This window comes from Spermophilus citellus, assembly GCF_964194105.1.
Source record: "Spermophilus citellus genome assembly, chromosome: 14".
In the NCBI taxonomy this organism is placed as follows: Eukaryota; Metazoa; Chordata; class Mammalia; order Rodentia; family Sciuridae; genus Spermophilus; species Spermophilus citellus.
Window position 1 is genome coordinate 103,895,596 of NC_138194.1, and position 22,827 is coordinate 103,918,422.

Consider the following 22,827-nt stretch of genomic DNA (forward strand, 5'->3'; position numbering starts at 1 on the left):
AGCTGACCTTGAGAGTCGTCTAGGTGTCCCGTCTGGGGCAATAGCACTGAGGACAGCTCCTGGGGAGCCAGGGGCTGGGGACACACCGGACGCTGAGGTCATCCAGTGAGTTCCAAGATGAGCTCCTCCGAGAGCCAGGAGCTCTGGCCGTGGCCATGCCCTGTCTGCCCCAGGACCCCAGCCCCATGGGGAGTCCCGGGTCTGTGAGCTGGCCTGCTGTGCTGCCAGACCCCTGGCTGCCTGGGTGGCCCTGGACAGTGTCCTCGGTTTTCCCAGATTGCGCCCTCCCCTCCTGTTCCTGGGCCAGGAAGTCTGACAGCCTCTGTGCGGGTCCAGGTGACAGCCACAAGACCGGGGCAGGCCGGCTGCCCGGGAGGTAGTCCTGCTGCACGTGGGGAGGAGCAGGCCAGGGGTGTGGAGAGCAGGGCAGCCTGGGCGGCTGGGGGCTGGGGAGCCAGGTTGCAGTGGACGGAGCAGGCCCCGGCGCTGAGGCACCAGAAGGAGCCTCGGGGTGGCCAGTGTCAGGTGAAAAGGTCTGAGAGCGGCCAGTGCCAGCCATCTTGCTTCCTGCCCAGCTCCCCCTCACTTCCTCCTCCCCCCGAGAGCCCAGGCGGCAGGCTGGCAGGGGCCGGGGTCTCTCAGTTCCTCATGCTTGCTGGGGTACAGGAGGCTCACGGCATGGATGGTGGGCTGCACAGGGTCACGTGTCCTTCTGAGTACGCCGGCCACATGGTGGGGAGTGAGGGACGGCTTGGCCGTCATTGGCACATTGAGATCGGATGGCCAAGGTGCCAGCCCCCTGGACCAGGGGATCGTACTCCAGGTAGAGGCCCTGAGGTGGGGACGAGCAGGGACAGCTGTGACGTGGGGGTAAACTGAGGTGCCAGCCAGAGCAGGGCAGGAGGGAGCACGGCTTTGCTGGGGCTGTGGGAGGAGGCGCGGCTGGGCCTGCGGACAGCGGAGGCTCCAGAGTCTCGGGCCGAGAGCTTTCTGTGGGGCGGGGCCTTTGCTCCTGACGCACCTGCCCAGGAGGTCCTGGACTTGGGTCCTCGGCGCCATGGCAGCAGAGGGTCTCTGGGGGCTTGCCATAAGACTGTAATGACACCGTGGGGCTCCCCTCAAGGGCCCAGAGCCCCTTCAGGGACAGGCAGCAGCGCAGACCCTGGGACCTCCAGCGTGGGTGGTCAGCCGCCTCGGGCCCAGCAGCACGGAGACCCTTGCTCACCCTGCATTCCTACACCTAGAACATGGAGAAGGCACCTGTGCCGTCCGTGACGCTCATCGTGGGCTGTGGCGTGTCGTCCCTCACCCTGCTCCTGCTGGTCATCATCTACGTGTCCGTGTGGAGGTGAGTGCCCACCCCGGCATGCCTGGCTGGGGGAGGTGGGCCCCGAGCTCCATCGCCTCCCAGGACGTGTGTCCACCTCTCCTCCGCCTGCGGCCCCAGCCGGCCCTCTGCACAGCCCGCCCACACCTGTTTTCTGTTTCTTATTGCTGGGTCCACATACACAAGTGTCCCTGTCCCACTGAAGCAGGGCAGGGTGGACGTGTGGCCACACCTTGCTTCAGCTGGGCCCGCACTCCAGAGGTGCCTGTTTCTTCTGACACTCTCTGTGATGGATGCCCACCCCAAGCCCCACGGCAGGTGCACGTGAAGCACCTGTCCCTTGCCCACCGAGTCCTCTTGGTCACCTAATACCCCTGTGTGTCCTCACATGGGACCTGCAAGGCCATAGCTCCTGGGACCACAGCCTGGGACCAGCTTAGGACTCAGAACCTCTCCCGCTGCCCTGCCCCAGGCTCTTTCCCTCGAGGCCTCAGGGGCTCAGCATAAGAACCCCAGACCTGCGATGGGCCCCGTCTGTCCACCCCGTGCACACCAGGTGGTGTGCACACAGGGGTGGGGCCGGGTGGAGCCAGGGTGCATGGCAGATGCAGGCTTGGGTCAGAGCATGGGGCTGGGTAGTCACAGCAGTGTGTCCTTAACTGTAGGTCTGTGACCAGGTGGCTGAGTGGCCAGTCTCCCTATCATCTAAATCTAGGCCTCCCTGGTTCCCACCCATCAAGTAGTTTAGAGCAAGAAGGGTAAGCTCAAGGTCGCTGGCGAGGCGGCCACCCAGGATGTCCAGAGGGTGTGCGGCCCCCGCGCCTGGCCCCTTCTGCTCTCCAGGCAGCAAGTTGTCAGCCAGTAATTGGAACTGATGGCCTGGCCACCGCCTGGGGTCAGGCAGTAAGAGGTCAATGCGGGCTGGGTGGGGAGGGAGACAGCGCTTTCCTGGTGACTGGGTCGCCATTAGCAGCAGGCACCCTCTGCTATCCTGCCCCCAAGCAGAGCATCCTCTGCTCCTCTCCTGGGATCTGCAGGGGGCCACAGCATGTTCCCATAGCTCTTCCCCTGGGAACCGGGGCCCCCAGAAGTTCGGGGTTAGGGCTGGGGGGCCCCGAGCTCCAGCTCTGGCTCACAGAGCTTTTGCTCCTGAGGTTGTCAAAGCACCTTCCTCAGAGCCCTACTGACTGTCCCAACGCTCCTGTCAGCTGCAGGCAGGGACAGTTCTGATGGGTCCATGAGGAATCGGGATCCAGAGAGGGGTATGAAACACCCAAGGTCATATAGCACTTCAGAGCTGTGTCAGGGTCCCCCAAAGCTCAGCCAGGTACCTTCTGCTCTCAACCTGAGTGGATCTAGGTACCAAGGGCTAGTGGTGATGATGGTGGTGATAATGGCCATGTAATTACGGTGTTGGTGGTGATGGTGATGGTGGTGGTGGTGGTGTTAGTGATAATGGTGGATGGTGTTGGTAGTGATGGTGGTACTGATGGTGATGGTGATAATGGTGTTGGTATGGTGGTTGTGGTGACGGTGATGGTGGTGGTGATAGTGATAATGGTGGATGGTGTTGGTAGTGATGATGGTACTGATGGTGATGGTGATAATGGTGTTGATGTGATGGTGATTATGGTGGTGGTGGTTGTAGAGGTGGTAGTTGTGGTGGCAGTAGAGGTGATGATGATATAATGGTAGCGGTAGTGATGGTTGTTGTGGTGATAGTGATGTAATGGTGAGGTGATGGTGGTTATAGGGGTAGTGTGGTGATGGTGGTGTAATGGTGATACGATCATGGTGGCAGTGATGATTGTTGTGATGGTGATTGTAATGGTGATAGTGAGAGTGGTAGTTGTGATACTGGTGGTGATGGTGGTGGTACTGATCCTGATGGTGGTGGTGGTGGTGGTGGTGATACTGGTGCTGGTGATGGTGGTGGTGAGGTTTGTGGTGGTGACAGTGGTGGTGGTGGTGGTGGTGGTGGGAGTGGTGAGGTTGTGGTAATGATGGTGGGGATGGTTGTGGTGGTGGTGACGGTGATGGTGGTGGTAGTGATGGTGGTGGTACTAAGGGTGTGATGGAAGTAGTGAGGGGAATAGTGGTGGTGATGGTGACAGTGACTGCGTGGAGGAGGTAGGTACGGCTCTGGTCTTGGGGTAAGGATCCTAGCTCTTGTGAAGAGAAGGCTAACCTCAGGCCCCATATTCCCCCACAGGTATATCCGCTCAGAGCGGTCAGTCATCCTCATCAACTTCTGCCTGTCCATCATCTCTTCCAATGCCCTCATCCTCATTGGGCAGACTCAGACCCGCAACAAGGTAGGTGGCCTTGTGCCGTCATGTGCACGTCCCAGTGTCTTCCAGTGTCTTCGGGTAGGGTGGGTTGGTCCCGCAGCAGGGGCCTCCTGCAGCCAGCCGTGAGTCTGGAAGCTCACAGTGGGGCTGCTGGTTTGCCCTTCCTCGGTGCCCTGTCCTGCTGCCCCCTCCCACTAAACATGGCAGGCTCAGACCTCAGGTGGGAGCCTCTTCTTCCTCAAGGAGCCACCCCAACCTGTAGGGGACAGAGGCATTGCATGAGTAGGCTCCTGGGCTGGCGTCTGGTAGAAGCTGGGAGGAGGGGTCTGTCCCTGGCAGTCACCCACCCTCAGCCTTAGGTTTCAGCACCCATCTCGGCAGGGACTGGGTCACCCCTCAGCTGCTTCCTGCTTGGGGACTTGGCCTAGTCACAGCTGGGGACGCTGGGTGCTGGGGGCGCCGGCACCAGGGGCGGTGAGCGCCTGCCCAGCCCTGCCGGCCCTGCCCACCCCCCAGGTGGTGTGCACGCTGGTCGCGGCCTTCCTGCACTTCTTCTTCCTCTCCTCCTTCTGCTGGGTGCTCACCGAGGCCTGGCAGTCCTACATGGCGGTCACCGGCCGCCTGCGGAACCGGCTCATCCGCAAGCGCTTCCTCTGCCTGGGCTGGGGTGAGCGTCCACAGGGCGGGTGTTGGCCAGCGGGTGGGCTACCCTCTCTGAGTCTGCTCCACTCTCCATCCTAGCCCCTGCTCTCCTTCCTGTCCTGCGTCCCTCTCCACCCGCCCTCCCCTTGTGAGTCTTCCTGAGCCCTGGGGCTCCTCCCTCTTTGCCGGGTCCATTCAGATTGCCCAGTTCAAGGTGACCTTCAGAGAGCAAGCAGCTCTTCAGCAGGAGTGTTCTGAGCAGTACTTAGCACAGGCTTACATAAAACACGCCTCCCGGCTCCGTGAGACCCAGGTGTGCCTGGCCGTCCTGACCCCCAGCCCTCTCCTTCAGCGACCTCCTGTCCACCCCTCACACACTGTCCTCTGGGGTTTGAGACATGTCCCTGCTGCGCCCTCAGCAGGGCTCAGCATGGCCAACCGGCTCTTCTGTCCTTCTGCAGGGCTCCCTGCGCTGGTGGTGGCCATTTCTGTGGGATTCACCAAGGCCAGAGGGTACAGCACCATGAACTAGTGAGTCAGGGAGGTGGGGACATGGTGACACCACCCGGATCCTTGACTTTTGACCATCCAGGAGGGTGAGGGCTGCCATGCCCTCTGCCCTGTCTGGCCGGGTGCTGTCCCAGGGAAACTCTGGGAGGGCGGGCCCTGGGTGGAAGCTGAGCCTTCAGGCAGGCCCTGGCTCCTGCCCAGCTGTGGGCAGTGAGTTGAGAGAAATGGGCGGGGCAGCAGACCCTCAAGTGCACCTTCTTGTTGGGGCATAGTCCCCTGGCCTCAGCACCCTCCACAGGTGTTGAGCCCCCGGACAGCTCAGCAGGTTCCCTCCCATGAGCCTTTGGGGCAAGGCAGGGGCAGGGTCCACTTTACAGATGAAGTCTCTGAGGACCTTTTAAAGGGTCACCTGAGCCAGGTCCTGGGAGCCTTAAATGCTGAGCTGGGACACTTGGGGCTTATCTTAAAGGCAGGATGGGTTCCCCTGGTGGGGAAGAGGGCCTGGGCTCAGGAGGGGAGTTGGGGCGGGCAGAGTGTGGCAGGTTTGCGGGGTGGGGCAGGTGGAGAGCGAGGCCCCCTGGGCAGACGGGCGTGGCTCTGTGGGGCCCAGGGGTGTAGCGGCAGCATGCTGGGGAGCCCTGAGCGGGCTGCGCGGGGGGTCAGGCTTCGGTGCAGATGGCTTGGAGCCCAGCCGGGTGAGTGCTGGGCGGGAAATGTGGCCTGCCCCAGAGATGAGAGGAGGGGTGGGTGGGGAAGCTGCGGTGGGTTTTCAAGGGTGAGGATGAGTGTGCTCCGTGGACACACAGAGGGGATGCCCCGTAGCACCCCAGTGTCCTGCAGGGATGGTTCTATGGGCCCCTGGTGGTTTCCAGTGAGGGGGGTGGGGGGCTGGTAAGTGGGAAGGGCCAGGCCAGGTGCATCGTGACCAGAGCAGGAGGACCGTGGTCTTGCTGGCCTGGACCCTGCCGCGTGGTTCTGAGCAGGCGTGTCCCCAGTGCTGGGCCTTCTTCCATCTGAAGCAGGGATGACATGGGCCCACTGGGGCTCCTGGGGATCGCAGAGCCAAGTGTGTGAAGTGCCCCGTATGCAGGAGGTGCTCACTAGGTGCTGCTCCTCTTGTCCTAGAGGGCAGGCGGTCCTCACAGCCTCTCTCCCTGCAGCTGCTGGCTCTCCCTGGAGGGGGGACTTCTGTACGCCTTCGTGGGACCAGCTGCTGCCGTTGTGCTGGTACTGACCCTGTGCCTGGGCCTCTTCCTCATCCTTGGCTGACCTGGGAGTGCCCACCTGGGGTAGCCCTGACCTTGGAGTGGGCAGCTCCTACTGCCCTGCTTCGACCTTGCCCCCAGGGTGCTGGGGTAGGCCAGAGTGTTACTAGGTCCCTGTGGCACAGCTTGCCTGACCGTGGCCCCGTACCCCTGTCAGGAGGTTCGAGCAGGCTTGGTGAGTGAGGGGTGGGTGGGGGCAGATGGACAGACAGACAGCTGGAGCCGCTGGGCACATGCAGGCCAGGCCTCCGCATGTGTGCCCACCACACAGCTTTTAGAGCTGGGCACAGAGGCCAGGGCTTCCCCTGAGTAGGTGCCAGGGATCCTCCCTTCATGGTCCTCGAGTTTCCTGTCCATTTGTTTTGTGAGAGACATAAAATTAGCACCTGGTGCCCAAGGCTGGTGTCCCCAAGCAGATGGACTGGGGGACTGGGACTGGAGGACCTGCCTGGGGTCGCTGGCCTCTGCTGGGCCCACCCAGCTCTGAGCCTGGCTCCTGTGCCTGCCTCCTGGTGCTGCGAGAAGAGCAGAGCCTCAAGATGCTAGGTCCAGCTTGGGGTGGGCACTTCTCTGTCTCTGACCCATATCCCCCCTCCCCACCTTCTGGTGGGGCACAGCATACGCTGAATGTGTCAGACAGGTGGACGCTGGGCCCTGGATGGCAGACCCTGCAGGGCATGGGTCGGGGGATCCTGGGCTGCGTCAGTGCCGACGTGGGCGGCTTCCACAGGTAGTCCCAGGCCCTTCTCACAGGCCTGGCCACCAGAATCCCTGTTCTTTATTCCTTGAAGGTGCCCGAGTGGGAGGGGCTGGAGCAGGGCATCCACAGTGGCCTTGGCCAGCAAGACCAGGCATTGTTTAATGGCAGGCACCTGGGGACCAGGGAGGGGCTGAAGAGTCAGGGACCATCCCTGCTGGCCTGTGTGCTATGGTCCAGGGCCTGCTGCACATCCCTGACGTGGTCCTGGTGGCCAGTGAGCTGCCCAGGAAGGATGGCCTTACCTAGGCCAGGTGCTCCCTCGCTGTGTCTCCTGGGGACCTCCTGTTCTTGGAGCTCCAGGGGGCAGTCCCTGTGTGGGATCCTGAGCCTGCCAAGCCATGGGGACAGCGTCAGCAGCGCTGGCCTCTGAGTGGGGTCGCCCAGGTTCCTTCTATAGAGCGGGGCCCCGGGGAGCTCACAAGCTCTGCTGCAGTGAGTGGGGGTGTGGCGATATGTGTGAGGTGGGACATGTCTCATTCCAGCAGAGGCACGGACTCGTGTGGGCCCTCTGGGAATTAGTAGCTTGGGGAGCAGCCTGGGAGACATACCTGAGCCCCCAAGAACCTCCCAGGGTGCGGGTGCCCAGGGGAGGTCAGAGAGGGGTCCTCAGGATGGGCTGGTGAGAGTGTCTGAGGTGAGTTCCCTGACAGTGGAGACTGGGGGGGCAGGTGCTGGCACGTGGGGCTGGAGGAGGCGAGGTTCTGCCTGGACAGCAGCTGGACTGGGCCCACTGAGGCCCCTCGCCTGGCTGGCACTGGAGGCCACCTGGTGGAAGCACTGGAGGTGGCCCTTGAGCTGAGGCCCCAGGGGTGTGGCCGCTGTGGGCCGGAGCGCGTGGGTGACGCTGCCCACACCTCTGCTCTCTGCCTGGCAGGTGAACATGGTGATTGGGATCCTGGTGTTCAACAAACTCGTGTCCAAAGACGGTATCACCGACAAGAAGCTGAAGGAGCGGGCAGGGTAGGCCTGGGCCGCCGCGGCACCCTGCACACTCTGGGCTGCCAGTCCCAGAGCCCACCCACCCTGAGCCCACAGATGGAGGTGCCCATCACTCAGCGTGGCACTGCAGGGGTGGGGGCCCAGGCAGGGGGCACTGAAGCGTAGACACAGCTGCTCCTGCCTCGCCCTGTGTCTCAGTTCCCCATCTGATGGTGGCAGGGCGGGGCCCTTAGGATCCCCAGGAACAGCGAAACTGCCCACAGAGACCCTCCTGTGCTGGGCTCTGGGTGGTGGGGCACCCTTCCCCACCAGGCTGGCCGTGTGGCCCTGAGGCAGGACCTTCCCTGTGTGTGCAGCTGACTGCTCTTGTCATCAGGAGTCATGCTCCTTCAGAGGCCCGCAGTGCGTGGTGCTCTGGTGGGCTGGCCACAGCCAGAGTTGGGGGGAGCCCGCCCTGCCCCTGTGAGCCTCCTCCCTCCCTCTGCCTGCTGCCTGTCTGTTCTGCCACGGGCATCTGCGTGGGGCCCCACCCGTGTCCTCTCCCCTCTGTGCCAGTCTTGCTTGGTGTCTCTCTTTCTCTCTGTCTCTGTCTCTTTCTTCCTGGCTCCTCCTACTCGCCTCATTGGACAGAAGCGGCAGAGTCTCCCCTGGGGTGCCCAGTGGGTTCTGGTCCCTGGTCCTGGTTGGCAGCCACCAAGCAGGCAGGGAGCTTCTTCACTGAGCTGTGTGCCGGTGACTGGGCCCTGGCTCCCAGTCTGGGCACAGCGGTCGCGGCAGGCTTCCGCTAGGCCTTGCTCACCCCACCTTACGCGCTCCAGGATGGGCAGTCACACCCCAGAGCGGCCCTAGGCTGCACAGCCAGGACCGAGGACGGCCACTCTGGCTGCATCTGTGCAGTGCAGAAGCTGCGTTGCAGAGCGCTGCCCGTGCCTGCCTGCCACTGAAGCCGACTCCCCTGGTGCTGGGCCTGCAGAGGCCTAGGAGGGCAGATAGCTGGTGGAGCTGGCATGGTTGTAGCCTGGGCCTCCTGGGCCGCAGCCTGGCCTCGCCACAGAGGTGGAAGGCACACACATCCCTGGGTGCTCGTGCAGAGGTGGCACACCTCCACGACGAGGGGCCACTGCCCAGGTCAGCTCCCAGACAGGAGGGCTCCCCCGTCCACCCACCCTCAGCGCCTGGCCCCCGTGGGACAGCAGGTGGATGCCTACCCCCGCTCGGCAAGCAGGCAGCCCAGCTTCCGTACCCAGGGAGGAGAGGAGGGTGGCAGGGGCCTCCCTTGGACGTTTGCTGGCTTGTGTAAACTCCAGGAGAGATGCGCCTACCGTCAGCTCATCCTGGGCACCAGACCCAGCTGCCAGCCAGGCAGCGGGAGCCCTGCCCACACCCAGCTCCTCGTCCCCAGCCGGGGCCCTGGGCGGCACGAGCCCTGGGGACCGCTGGCTGGTCTTCCTCTGCCCCGTGGGTTTCCATGAGACGTGTTTGCTTCTGTTTCAGCCTTTGGTTTCACTTGCAGTCAGCTGCCCCAGGCCCCCCTCGGGCGCGCCCTCAAGTGTGCCGAGTGCGGAGTCCCCCGTGCTGCCGATGCCTCCCGCGACGTCTCCAGCAGTGCCGTGTTAGTGCCTTGTGCCCGCCAAGGGGCGCCTGCCGCCCTGCCCCCCGCTCACGTCTGTGTTCTGTGTTCTTGCTCTCTCCAGGCCGCTGACCCCAGGTTTCCTCGGGGCCTCTGCCCTGCCTCACCCCCTCCCCAGGCTCTCTCTTCCATGTTCCAGGCACTGGGCTCTGTGCCGTGAGCAAGGCGGGCGGGAGGCAGAGTGACCCGGGCCAGGGCCAGGTGTGGGGCTGGCTGCTATTGCTTCTTGGTCACACCCCAAAAATGCTGCTGGCCAGATCCTGGGCACAGGAGGCACTGGCCTGCCTCCATGGGCACAGGAGGGCAGGGAGCCTGGGCTGTGTGGGGATGCATGAGTGTGAAACTGTGATGTGAGTGTGAGCAAGAACATATCTAAGGGTGATGGCATGTACACGGTGTGTGCTAGTGTGCACATGTGTAAGAGTGGGTGCATGTGTGCTGTGTGCTAGTGTCACATGAGGTGAGAGTGGGTGGATGTGAACGTGCATGTGTGGGGTGCGTGTAGTTGTATAAGCATATAAGTATATGGGTGTGTGTGATTGAACGTGTGAAGATGTGTTAGAGGTGTGCACGTGAGTATGAGTGTGTGCATATGTGTGTAATGTCGCCACAGCCGAGGGAACCGGTGGCCGGGCTTGGAGTCAGTGGCCGATTGCAGACTGGCTTTCAGAGAGGCTCTGAGCAGTGCTGGGCATTGTGGGTTCAGGTTGGCAGGCTTGAGGGTTGAGCGTCCAGGCCTCCGGCTTCCTCAAGTCACAGTGATGGCCAAGCCCCTAGACCCTTACCCACCAGGCCCTTCTGCTTCCTGAGCTGGGCCCTGGATCCCAGGATTTTAGGAGCCTTAAGAGAGAGGGCCAGGGCCGTGGGCCTGCAGGAGGCAAGCTGGATGCAGAGATGTGGCAGGATTACCCTGCACTGACAGGCGGGTGAGGCACAAGGCCAGCCAAGCTGTGTGACCTGCCGTCACGCCTGGGTCCCACACTGGCTGAGAGACAGGGCACCTGCTCAGGGAGGGCCAGATGTTTGGGGTTAGCAGCCTTGCTGGGTGAAGGACCCACCCCAGGTGGGAGGTCGTGGGAAACTCTGCTGCAGCCTGAGGAAGCCTTAGAGAACCTCAGCCGGGCAGGAGATGGAGTGGCACCCCCAGGCTCTGCCCAGATCGCCCCATACCTCAAGACATCTGACTCCCAGCCTGTGGGTAGAGGTGTTTGTGAAGCTGCAGAGGCTGGGGGTAACATGTGGTCCCCAAGCCCAAGCCATCTGCCAGCCTGGGGAAGATGGGCTGTAAGTGTCAGGCCTGGAGGCTGCTCCCTGTGGGCAGTCAGGGAAGGTGACGTGGGGGGCTGAGAGAGGCTCCCCTGACTCAAGAATCTGCTTTGGAAGGGAGAAGACAGGTTGCCAGACACTCCACCTTAGTAGGAAACCGAGGCCCAGAGCCCTTGGGGATGCGTGGGCACTTGTGCAGGCCAGTGGGTGCTGTGCTGTGCCCGTCTCGGGATGTGGAATGAGCAGGCAGTGCAGCCTGGAGGGGAGGGGCAGGGGCTGCCTGCCCACCCAGCAGGGCAGGCTCCAGGCCGAGGGCCCTGGCGTTGGGGGTTTGTGCCTGGCACAGAAGGCCCAGTGAATAGTGCCTGAGGGGAGTCTGCAGTAGTGTGGGTCGGTGAGGGTCACATAAGCCCTAATTCCGGGGCCTGTGCTGTGTCTGGGGAGGGAGAGGGGGAGGCCACCTGGCCGCTCCTGGCCTGAACCAGAGGGTGGGTGACCAGGGAGCTGTCCTTGAGATCCTGGAACTTCTGGCTGGGGCAGGAGCAACGGAGCCTGTCCTGGACACCCCACTAGGTGCTAGCTGAGAGCAGGCAACTCCCCCGGACAGCACCCTGGGAAAGGAACAAGGCCTGCCATGAGGGTTGGGCCTGGGGGAGAGGACGAGGGGAAGGGACAGGTGTGGCCAGCTCTGCAGGGCCCCTGAGATTGATGGATGAGGATGGGAAGTGTCCCCTTAGCCCACAGGGGTCCTCAGTGCTAGACACCCAGCAGTGTTACCGTCCAGGACCTCTGCCAAGCCCCACTGATCAGGGGGCTCCTTTAGCTGGCTGAACTCCAGGCCTCCCAGCCTCTTGCCCAGCAGCCTGCTGCCCCTGACCCACACCCAGACCCACTCTCTGTCCAGTCCTCCCGCTGCCCTTCTGCTGCTCTTTCTGGGAGACAGAAAGGTAACTCCTAAAGGAGAGTGGAGCAAGTGGCCCTGGTGCCCAAGTGCCAGCAGCTCGGGAGCCTGGCCCAGGCAGGCAGCAGACTCAGCAGTGGTCCCCCGGTCCCAGGTTCCCGAGGGTCACCCCAGTGCAGGGGCGGGGTCATTTGCCTGCTCCTGCGTGTCCCGCAGCCCTGAGGCAGCGTGGCACCCCTGCTGTGGGAGCAAGAGGGCTGCGGGGTGGCGTGCCTGCAGCCAAGGTGCCCCGTCCCTGGCTGAGTGCAGGGGCAGGGGCAGCTCAGGCCGGTCCACAGGTAGGGCACTGGGCTCCGGAGGGTGGGTGTGCAGCCGCAGCCAGAGAGGAGGAAACGCCGCCGTCTCTCTGTCCCTGTCTGTCCCTGTCTGTCCTCTGGCCCTCGTCTGACTGCTCACCTGTGTGTCCCTCAGTTTCTGTCCCTCCCTTTCTGAGTTCCTGCCTCCCTCCCTCCCTCCCCAGTGGCCTCCTGCCCTGCGGTCAGGCCTGGGTCTCCGTTCCCTGGCCCTGGAAGCTGGACGTGGGGCCTCCCTACCTCGCCCTCTCCCTCCTGACCCATTCCAGTCGGCCACCCTGCCCTATGAGGAGCCTGGGACTCTCCCAGAGAGTTTCTCCACCTTGCTGGGCCCCCGCAGGGCCCCAGAGACCTCTTCCTGAGTCCCCAAGTCCCCTTAGAGCTCTAGGCCTCGGGGAGGCTCTGACTGGGGAGAGGGCAGGGCCGAGTGCGGGCGGTGGGCGGGGCGGAGAGGCGGGCAGGAGGGGCAGCTGACACCCTCCGTCCTCAGGGCCTCCCTGTGGAGCTCCTGCGTGGTGCTGCCGCTGCTGGCGCTGACCTGGATGTCAGCTGTGCTGGCCGTCACGGACCGCCGCTCCGCCCTCTTCCAGATCCTCTTCGCGGTCTTCGACTCGCTGGAGGGCTTTGTCATTGTGATGGTGCACTGCATCCTGCGCCGAGAGGTGGGTGGCCCTCTGTACCGAGGTCCTGCCCCTGCCCGCCCTGCGGAGGGAGCCGGGAGACACCGCTTCTGGGGCCCCCCACTCCTGTCGGCTGCAGGGACCTGGCCGGGCAGGAGCGTCCACACGCAGTTCCACAGAGCCAGGGCTGCCACGAATGGCCGCCTTGGACCAGGACAGCTTCCAGGACACCCTCGGGGTGCAGGGTGATGGAGGCAGCTGGGGCTCCATCCTTGCGGAGCCTGCTGAACAAGAGAGCTGGTAGCAGATGCTCTTGGCATTGTCTGGACCAACCAAGTCTGAGTGGCCTGTTGGCCGGGGACAGCAGAAAGGGTCACATCCAGACCCCTGAGAGCTTGGAGTGTGGGAGGACATGCGTCGTGACCTAGGGACTGGACTCCTATATGGCTCAGAACCAGGATGTGGCTGCGGGGGCAAGAAGGGCCCAATCCTCCCCTTCTCCCCAGAACCTCCTAGGACAGTGGCAAGCGGACTCTTCAGAAGCTCATAGATGAGGGAGGACACTCAACAGGGAGGCCATGGCACTCCCAGCCCTGGAAGGTCAGGCTGCAAGAGGAGAGGTCATGACCTGAGCAGACTGCAGCAGGCAGCTAACTCCAGGCCACCGAAGCCCAGAGAGCTGCCCGAGGGGCCCCTCCCGGGATCTCAGGAGACCAAGGGAGGACCCTCTGGAGCCGCGGATCCTGTCCCTCTTGGACGTCAGGGCACGTGGCCTCCCCAGCTGGGCTGCACTGCCCAGGAAGAGTGCACCAAAAGGCCCTGATGATGGGCATCAATGTGGAGTGCCCCTTGGTCAGTCCACACTGACCCTGAGCCCACCCCTCTGGAAAAACGTGAACTTGCCAGTGGGAAAGAGGAGGGGACCTAAAGTTCCGGGTTCCATGCTGCAGGTGGTGGCCCCTCTGGAAGCCCCTGCCTGCAGCCCCCGCCCCTGACAGCCCGTCAAGCGGCCACTGAGGTTGAGAACTGCTGAGGGAGGAGCTGGGCAGAAACAGCGTGGGGGAACCGAAGAGCCCGCGCGGAGGAAGGAGCTCCCCAGAGCCCCGCCCTGCCATCCCGAACGGCCACTCACCCTGACCACTGAGCACTACCAGTGCCTTGCCTGGCCCCAGAGATCTGCTCGTGCCCTTGATTCTCAGTGGCACCATGGCCAGGTGCTCGGCTGCCCGCCTGCCAACAGCCATTCTGGCCCGGCATGGACTTGGGGCTGCAGTCTGCTCCGAGGTCACCATCTTGCCTCCGGCCCCTGTCCTGGCTGCTTGGCTTTGTGAACAAAGAAGAGCGGCCTGTGAGGAGGAAAGAGCCAGGACACCCCAAGGACAGAGCAGCTTGGGAGTTCAGACCTGAGGGTGGCAGCCGCAGAGGTGGCAGGGGTGAGGCCAGGGCTGGGGCTGGACAGACATCTCTGAGACCTTGTCAAGGAGCGGGCAGAGAGCCCAGAGGGCGGGCAGAGCGTCGCCATGGAGCCTGGCCCTGGCTCAGAGCTGCCTGGAACCTCACGAAGCACCCCTGGACCTCCGATCTCCACCTCCTTTGGCAGTTGCTGGCCACGTGGACAGGACAGGCAGAAGCTGCAGCCCCACCCGCCTGGCTGAGGTCCCTTCAATGGAGAGTGTTGCTGGAGGAGGAGCAGGCCGGTCCACCTGCAGGGACCCCCATCCATCTGCTTGCCTCAGAGAAGAGGCTTTGGTGATGAAGGACAGGTCTGAGGCCACTGGAAGTCCTTGCCCGACTCCGGCCAGCAGGGCCTGCAGTGTTCAGCCAGGGGACTCCAGGTTTCTTCATTCTTATGCCACAGAGAACGCGAGAGATGAAGAGAGAGGCCATGGCCTGCTGTGGACATGTCCTGTCCCCTCCTCCACCACTCCTCTCAGTCCTCCCCCCGCCCCCGCTGCAGGCTTGCCCCTTCCCGGGCACCCCAGAGCTGCCATGTCCCCGGGCCCTGCTGCACACTGACGCTCCCCACTCCCTCCCCAGGTCCAGGACGCCGTGAAGTGCCGAGTGGTGGATCGCCAGGAAGAGGGCAACGGGGACTCAGGGGGCTCCTTCCAGAACGGCCATGCCCAGCTCATGGTAGGACTGGGAGCTGGGGGCACAGGCACCCCCACTGGGAACCTCAGGATCCTCCCTGGGCCGAGGCAGCCCATTAGAGGAGCCCTGAGCTCAGTTTGCATTTGAGGAAACTGAGGCTCTCCAAGGTGAACCCCGATCCAGAGCTTCAGGCTGGGAAGGGTGGAGCTGGCGTCCATCCCACGTCCAGCTGAGCATGAGGCCCTGCCCGCCTGCCCGGCTCTGAGCCTGCCCCTTCTAGGACTGCACACAGGCCCCTGCGAGGCCACCAGCTCAGGGCCTCCTGAGCACCAGGCCTCTGTGCAGCTGCCCACATCAGGCCCCCATGGACACTGAGACTGCCCACCACCCTCAGACGCTGACTCCTGGCAGCCCAGTGCCCCAAGGCTCAACCAGGATCCCCCAGCCCCTCTGGCCCCTGGCCTGGAGCTGGCAGCTCGAGCCTAGGCCTTCTCTTGCCCAGACAGGGCCTCCAAATCCCCACGATGGCCTAGGCTTCTCCATCCAGAAAGGGGCAGTGTCAGGGTTTCCGGCAGATACTGGGTCACTTGGAGACACAGCCCCTTCCTGATGCTTCTCCTGGCTAACCCCTGACCTTAGTGGGAAGATTCATCTTCCTGTCGACCTGTGTTTGCAGGGAAGGAGCGTCCAGGTTTGAGAGCAAGGACTGGATTGTCCCCTGGAGCCGTGTGGCCTCTGAATGGGTCTGGGATGGGCCCAGGCCCAGGGTGGGCGTGGGTGTCATTCCCTTCTCCTCGGCTGCTGCCCTCCTTGCTTTCATGGGGACCAGGCCCCTGCTCAAAGGATGGCCAGTGGTGGCCGTCACCACCTTGGCGTCCCTCCTTTGCTCTGCCTGTCCCTGGCTCCTGGCCTTCCTGCCTCAGCCCCAGCACCATGGCAGGGGCCCAGGAGAGGAGGTGCTCCAGACCCCGAGGCTGCTCCTGGCCTGGGGTTGGAGGCTGCGGTCAGCAGGGCTGGCCAGCTGCCCCGTGGGGGCTTAGAAGAACACAGGCGGCCTGCAGACACAGACGCAAACAACGAACAAGGAAACACGCACACGCATGCTCACGCTGCCACGCCACACGCGAACACGCACACAGACACTGACACAGACAGGAGCACTTGTTCCCAGTCACGTCCGCACCACCCCCAGGCCTGCGGGGACTCTGTAGACGTGGCCTGGGCGCCTGGTGACAGCGCGTCAGCGCCTGGGCACCTTGTGTGTGGCCCTCCAGGCCTCCCTGCAGCAGTAGCCCCTCCGCCCCCCGGCCCTCACCCCTGCCCACCCTCTGTCTTGCAGACTGACTTTGAGAAGGATGTGGATCTGGCCTGTAGATCAGGTGAGCGACCGACAGGTGAGACGGCAGGTGGCCGGGTCGGCCCACTGCTTCCTTCTCTTTGCCCAGCGTCTGTGCTCATCTGTCCTCGCCCTCTGCTGGCACCCTGCCCCTGTCCCTCACATCCCCGAGGCTGCAGGAGAGCTGTGGTGCTGTTGAGGGCGCTCCAGAAACCTGTCCCTGAGCCCCTGATGGTTGGCCAGTCCAGCTCTCCTGCACCTGCCTGACTCCCCTGCACCCTCCTCCCGGGCAGCGAGGCTGGGAACTGTGCATGAAACCCTGCCACCCCTTGCCACCCTCTCCTGCCACCCACCCTCCCTAAGCACCCTGTTCTGTGTTGCCTTCACTTCATCATCAGTCCAAGCCTGGAGGACAGGCAGGTTGAGCTGGCAGGGAGGAGGACCCACCACGGGGGGTCTAGGCTAGTGCTGAGCTTCCTGGAAGCAAGAGCAAAAAGAGAGTCTGCCTAATAAGGCTCCTAACCCCCCCCCCCCCAAGAGTCAGATAACAGAGGTCTGCTTCCTCCAGTGGTGTCCTGGGAACCAGGTATCTGGGGCAGTGGCAGGCAGTCTTTTCTATGGAGGGGCCACCTAATCATGCTCCCTCTGGAGCATCTTCTCTAGAGTTAGACATGAGGCTGGGACAGTCCCAGGTGGCGAATGTCAGCTGCTGCCAGGTGGACCCCAGCCGCAGGGGTGTGCACTGGGCCCCCAGAGTGCTTGGTGCCTTCTGAGTGGCTTGGGGCCACACAGCCAGTGCTGGGCACAGGTAGGGGAGGCACACCACCCGTCCACAGTGCTGGACGCTAGCCCTGCCGCACAGCGAGCCGAGCACCTGGGTGCGATGGGGAGTCTGGGCCCGTGGGGCGTGGGACGTTGTTGAGTGACCAGCCCCAGCTGGGTGTCTCCTGAGATGGCCTTGACCCTCGGGGAAGGTGCAGGTGGAGAGGGCAGTGGAGGAGCACGGCCTGCTGGGGTCAGCTGCAGGAGGGAAGGCGCAGGTGGCTAGACCCTGCAAGGGGCCTGGGGAGCGCCCAGGAGGTGGTGGCTAACACCAGTGGGTCCTGGTGAGCTGGGATGGAGGGAGCAGCTGGTGGACACCAGGGCTGGCCCGGATATGCTCAGAAGCCCATCAGGCCAGTATGGGTGGGGCACCGGGTTGGGTCTGGCTCTTTAGAGAATGGAACCACTGGGTGTGGGAGGCTGCCGTGGACGCTGGGTGGTGGAAAGCTCTGGCCCTCCAATGGCTAGTGGAGGTGGGTCAATCAGGAGTGGGATGGGAGGTGGGGCCAGCTAAGCCCCGGTCACAGGGCAGGCAGCCTGGGCCAGCTGTCCAGGGACCAGATGACCTTCAAAGTGGAAGGCGCCCGCCAGGCATAGGCATCCAGGCTCCAGGTGCTGGGAGGCAGGAGGCGTCCATCAGGGTGCAGGCTTGAGTGCTTGGGAGCCTGGGTTGGGCTTGCTGCCCTCCTGGGCAGATCCTGGCACGTCCTCCCCACACCGACTCAGCCATGAGCAGGCTTTGGGCAGCGGGGACGCTTGACCAGCCAGGGCCCCTTCCCCAGAATAGGCTGCTCCACCTGCCGCACTGGTGTGTCCCTGCACTCCTGGGTAGGACCACCTTGCTTGTCCTTCTGAGCTGCTAGGACAGGCCACTTGTGGGTGACAGTTGTTTGTCTTCTTGCTGGGGCAGGCAGAGGGGCACCCAGGTGCCAGCCTTGCTTGAAAAGATATGAGCCTTGGCCAGCTCTGCACCAGGCCTGGGTCAGGGGCAAGTGCCCCCGGCCAGCCAGCAGGTGGGACCAGGGGCAGTGGTGCTGGCCTGTCTGGGCCCTCCCGCTGGGGGCCGGCCTGACCCCCATCTGCCTCTCATGACCCCACAGTGCTGAACAAGGACATCGCGGCCTGCCGCACGGCCACCATCACAGGCACGCTCAAGCGGCCGTCACTGCCTGAGGAGGAGAAGCTAAAGCTGGCCCATGCCAAGGGGCCACCGTCCACCTTCAACAGCCTGCCGGCCAACGTGTCTAAGCTGCACCTGCATGGCTCGCCCCGCTACCCTGGTGGGCCCCTGCCCGACTTCCCCAACCACTCACTGACCCTCAAGAAGGACAAAGCACCCAAGTCCTCCTTCGTTGGCGATGGGGACATCTTTAAGAAGCTGGACTCAGAGCTGAGCCGGGCCCAGGAGAAGGCTCTGGACACGAGCTACGTGATCCTGCCCACGGCCACGGCCACGCTGCGGCCCAAGCCGAAGGAGGAGCCCAAGTACAGCATCAACATCGACCAGATGCCCCAGACGCGCCTCATACACCTGAGCATGGCGCCCGAGGCCGGCTTCCCCACCCGCAGCCCACCCACCCGCGAGCCCCCTGGCAGCGGGCCTCCAGAGGCACCCCCTGCCCAGCCCCCACCACCCCCGCCCCCACCACCCCCACCGCCCCAGCAGCCCCTGCCTCCACCGCCCACCCTGGAGCCAGCGCCTCCCAGCCTGGGGGACACGGGGGAGCCCTCCGCCCACCCAGGACCAAGCTCGGGGACTGTCACCAAGAACGAAAACGTCACCACCTTGTCCGTGAGCTCCTTGGAGGTGAGGGTACCAGGGCCAGCTGAGCGGGTGGGGGCAGCGGGTCAGGATGCACTCAGCTCGATGTCTAAGGGCGTCCCAGGGGGTGCGGGCGGCCGGCCCGGCCTGCAGGGGAGGCTCCCGGCCCCCAGCAGCAGCAGCAGATGGGCCGGGCTGACAGGCCAGCTTCTACCTGCACCACTGGCCGGGCAGGGCTGGCCAGGACCCACTGCCCTCAGGTCCACTCCCAGGGCAGCAGGCCAAGTGAGAGGGAGCTTTTAGCAGCCCATGCTGGCCATGCCTCTTGTCCCATGTCCCCTCTCAGGCCCCAGCCTGGGTGCTGAGTCTAGCCTCCTCATGAACGGGCAGTGTGGCAGCAAGTGTCCCCATATCAACCTGGCGTCTGAGTTGACCAGTGGGATGTGAGACTCCGGTCAGGGTAGGGCCTGAGGGACGTACTGCCCCTCCTGGCTCTCGGCCTCTGGGGATGCACCTGGGACCCCAGTGCATCCTCGGGTGAGCCCAGCCTTGTGGCCCTCGTCAGTCCTTCTGACCCTGGGCAGCATGTGCTGGTCTGGTTGAGCTGGACACCCTGGCCCAGCCCTGACTCTGGCCACTGGCACATGCATGTGGGAGGAGCAGCCTCCAGACCAGCTGGCAGACGGGCCCCTTGGGGCCGGGAGAGGAGGGCTGTGCTGGCCAGGGTCCTGCCGTCGGGAAGAAGCTGCTCCTGTCCCGTCTGCCAGCCGGTTGCCGTCAGCTTCCCTTCAACCTCAGCAACCCCACTGCACCTTCCGAGCCCCCGCTGGCCTTAGTGAGTCCAGGGAAAGGCAGCCTGCCCAGAACACAGGCCCTCGGGGCACACCCTCTGGCCTGGCGTGGACCCTGAAGGCAGGACAGGGGCTGGTCGCCCTCCCTCACCACAGGGAGGACCTGGACTCATGGTCTGGGAGTCTCAGAGAACCAGTAACAAATGAGCATAAACTTGTCCCCACAGCGGCGAAAATCGCGGTATGCAGAACTGGACTTTGAGGTGGGTGCTGATGTCCCCCTCCCTGGACAGGCAGGGCACACCCAGCCCCTGACCAGGCAGCTCAGGTCACTGGGGCGGGCAGGGAGGTGGAGTTGGGGCGGTGGCGGGCCTTGTCCCCCCGGCTGGTGATGGGCAGCATGGCCGGCTGGGTCCCGCTCAGGACAGTGGCCTCCCTCTGCAGAAGATCATGCATACGCGGAAGCGGCACCAGGACATGTTCCAGGACCTGAACCGGAAGCTGCAGCACGCGGCTGAGAAGGACAAGGAGGCGCTGGGCCCCGACAGCAAGGTTGGAGGGCGGGGGCGGCATGGGGTCCTGGGGCCTCCCCTGCTGTCCACACCCACTCTTCCCACCTGGTCACTCACTCCTTCACTCATTCTGCCTCTCCTGAGGACCGGCCTGGTGGGCCCAGGCTGGACCCCGAGGGGCAGGACACAGGTGAGCCTGGCACGGCGGTCAGGGTGGGGGCAGGCGGGTTCCAAGCCGCCCTCCCTGCCAGCCCTGGGCCCTGCCAGTCGTAGGGTGAGATGTGCGTGGGGCCCCTCCCTGAAGCCCCTCCTGACCTGGTCTGCTCCCTCTTCTCCCTCCCGCTGCACCCTGCCTCTCGCCCGCGCCCCTGCCACTCGCCCCGCAGCCAGAAAAGCAGCAGACGCCCAACAAGCGGCCCTGGGAGAGCCTCCGGAAGGCCCACGGGACACCCGCCTGGGTGAAGAAGGAGCTGGAGCCACTGCCGCCGTCACCCCTGGAGCTGCGGAGCGTGGAGTGGGAGAAGGCCGGAGCCACCATCCCGCTGGTGGGCCAGGACATCATAGACCTCCAGACGGAGGTCTGAGTGGGCGGGCGGCGGCCCGCACTGGGCCAGGAGGAGGGATCTGCTCTGCCCGCTCCGGCCACAGGACGGGCACAGGCACGCTCGCGCGCAGGCCAGGCCTGCACCCCGGCCTCAGGGCACAGACGGCCAGGCAGAGGGCCCGCGCTGGGACCAGAGCCAGACGCAGGACAGGAGGTGGCGCAGCCCGGCAGGCACAGGGCTCCAGAGGCCCAAAGGTGCCTCAGACTCTGCCCTTCTAGGGCGAGCCCCAGCGGGCGGGGGGCTGTGGACAGCGGACAGGCCTGGATGGGCCAGTGTCCCCAGGATGCCCACCTGAGACTCCGCTGCAGAGGACCAGCCCGTGTGGCCCGCTGGCCTGGCTCCATTTTTTAGACACCCCCCACCCCTCGGGAAGCAGCCAGACCCCCACTCCCTTCCAGGGCCCTGGGCCCCTCTCAGACCCAGGCAGAGAGCACAGCCCTGACCCGAGGCCCCCAGGGGCAGGACTAAGCCCACTTTGGGAAGACACAGGGTGGGGAATCTATTTTTTCTCTCCTTTTCTTTTCTTCAATAAAAAGAATTAAAAACCCAACTGCGGTGTGTTGTTTGTGTTGGCAGCTGGCCTGGCTAGGACAGGCCTGCCCCTGGCCTCGGGTCCCAGTGGCCCTGCAGCTCCTGCCCCGTCGGCAGCCGGGGGTCTGGCCCGGGCTCCCAGGCGCCCTGTCCAGGCCATGGTGGGCACTCTGGGCACTCCCATGGTGGTGCCCCTGCCCCTCTGCGGCAGTCCTCGGTGGAGGGGACAGGCAGCTCAGACCCCAGCCTGATCCCAGGCCTGTCAGACTCCCCTTGTCTCCTGAGTCACCTTCAGGAAGGACAATCAACAGCAGTAATTTAAAGGGAAAAAACAAACAAACAGACGGGATTAGAAGGGGGTCTGTGAGGGGAGGGCACTGGCCTCCGACAGCCATCTCCTCCGTGTTCCCTGGGCAAGCTCCCTATGTCCATCATTGGACGCTTGCTGTCCCCAGACCACGTGGCCCTATCTGGCCAGGGGTGAGTTGGGAAAGCAAATGTGAAGGTGCAGAGCCATCCCCAGACCCAGTGGGAGCCCCCTGCGTCGGCCCACCCTTCTAGGTGAGGAGCTCCTTCCTGCCTCTCTCCCAGTCTCCAGCAGGGGGCAGCCTGAGTCCCTCCAGGAACCTGGCTGGGGAGCTGTGAGAGGAGCTGCCAGCAGGTCGGGGGACATCAGCAGCCCCTTCCTCAACGGCTCCCAGCCAGAAAGCCCCAGCGGAGAGCCTGCTCCGCCTGGGGACTGCAGAGAGCCTGGGCCTCAGCAGGCAGAGCCCACTGCCCCTCCTCAAGCCCCACAGACCTGACTTGGAGCTCTTGAAAGGGCATGTGACAGGCTCTCTAGAGTCCTCAGCCCAACAAACCCAGCAGGAGGAGGGGCAACCTGGCCCGGGTGCCCTGGACAGCCTTGCCTGGGCCCCTCCTCCGCACCGGGCTTTGTTCCTGCGAACTTCACTGTGAGCACCGCACCGTGGACAGCCCCCGGGTGCCACATGGGAGTGGCGGACAGTGAGCCAACAACAGGGGGAGAGGGCAGTGTCTGCAGTGGCCCTGAGGAGCCTCCCAGAGCCCCCAGAGGCCCAGACGCTATACCTACCAGGGGCATGCCCAGTCCACTGGCCCTCTGCCAGTGTCTGCTTCAGGGAGGCTCCTGGGCCCTGGCGGCCCCTCCCAGAGGCCGCTCCAGACCCAGCAGCCGGGGTTCTGATGAGTGACTGGCTGCACCCTTTCTCCCTCCTGCTGTTGAGGGAAGCTGGTCCCCGGCGGCAAGTGGACCGGGCCCTGAGCCCCCAGCCCCTCCTGGTGCAGGCAGCATAGAGCACAGGGCCTGGCTGGAGGGTCAGGCAGAGCGGCCAAGACATTGTGGGCAGCTCCCTGACTCGACATCTCCACCCACACCCAACACTGCCAAATGCAAAACAGCAGGAAGCCGAGCCTACACTCTGCAGGCAGGGGACTCCATCAGTGGGCACCACCAGGGTCCGGCTCGGTGGCAGCACAGCAAGATGCAGCCGTCCAGAGCCTGGCTGCTCCCTGCTGGGCCTCCCTCCCAGGAAGAAGCCATGTCCCACGTCCTGCCTCAGCCACACACTCAGCTATTCAGCGCTCCTTGCTTTCCTTCAGGACCCTTCACAGAAATTGCTGGCTGCTCCCAAATCTCCATGCAAAAGCCAGCCAGGAAAGGCCCTGTTGGAGCCATGCTCCCTCGGGCCTGCTCTGGTGGGCCCCAGTCACCTTCGTGGTAAGCCCTGTGCTGGGCACTGCTTTGGACCAGGGGGGCCCAGAGATGCTCAGTGCCAGGATGGGGCCTCCCCCGGGCCTCTGCCAGGTCCCTCAGGACTTCACCCAGCTCTGGAGAGTGGTGAGCTCCTGAGAG

The 22,827-nt window shown here is 64.2% G+C and overlaps 1 protein-coding gene across 7 annotated transcripts in view; it reads left to right on the forward strand.

Annotated features, from left to right (window-relative positions):
* ADGRB1 (adhesion G protein-coupled receptor B1) overlaps positions 1 to 20,967 on the forward strand; it is a 78,201-nt gene extending 57,234 nt beyond the window's left edge. For 4 of the 7 annotated variants that reach the window (XM_081266351.1, XM_081266350.1, XM_081266352.1 and 1 more), the window contains 14 exons: positions 1,245 to 1,348; positions 3,540 to 3,642; positions 4,135 to 4,285; positions 4,722 to 4,791; positions 5,931 to 5,997; positions 7,670 to 7,755; positions 9,248 to 9,346; positions 12,375 to 12,546; positions 14,542 to 14,637; positions 15,935 to 15,989; positions 17,854 to 18,560; positions 19,534 to 19,569; positions 19,751 to 19,858; positions 20,205 to 20,967. In XM_081266351.1, the coding sequence (XP_081122477.1) occupies positions 1,245 to 1,348; positions 3,540 to 3,642; positions 4,135 to 4,285; positions 4,722 to 4,791; positions 5,931 to 5,997; positions 7,670 to 7,755; positions 9,248 to 9,346; positions 12,375 to 12,546; positions 14,542 to 14,637; positions 15,935 to 15,989; positions 17,854 to 18,560; positions 19,534 to 19,569; positions 19,751 to 19,858; positions 20,205 to 20,402 (2,052 nt within the window). In that variant the 3' untranslated portion in view covers positions 20,403 to 20,967. The remainder of the gene's footprint in view (positions 1 to 1,244; positions 1,349 to 3,539; positions 3,643 to 4,134; positions 4,286 to 4,721; positions 4,792 to 5,930; positions 5,998 to 7,669; positions 7,756 to 9,247; positions 9,347 to 12,374; positions 12,547 to 14,541; positions 14,638 to 15,934; positions 15,990 to 17,853; positions 18,561 to 19,533; positions 19,570 to 19,750; positions 19,859 to 20,204) is intronic. The other 3 variants (XM_081266353.1, XM_081266354.1, XM_081266355.1) reach the window with 3 other exon arrangements.
* Positions 20,968 to 22,827: the final 1,860 nt, after the last annotated feature.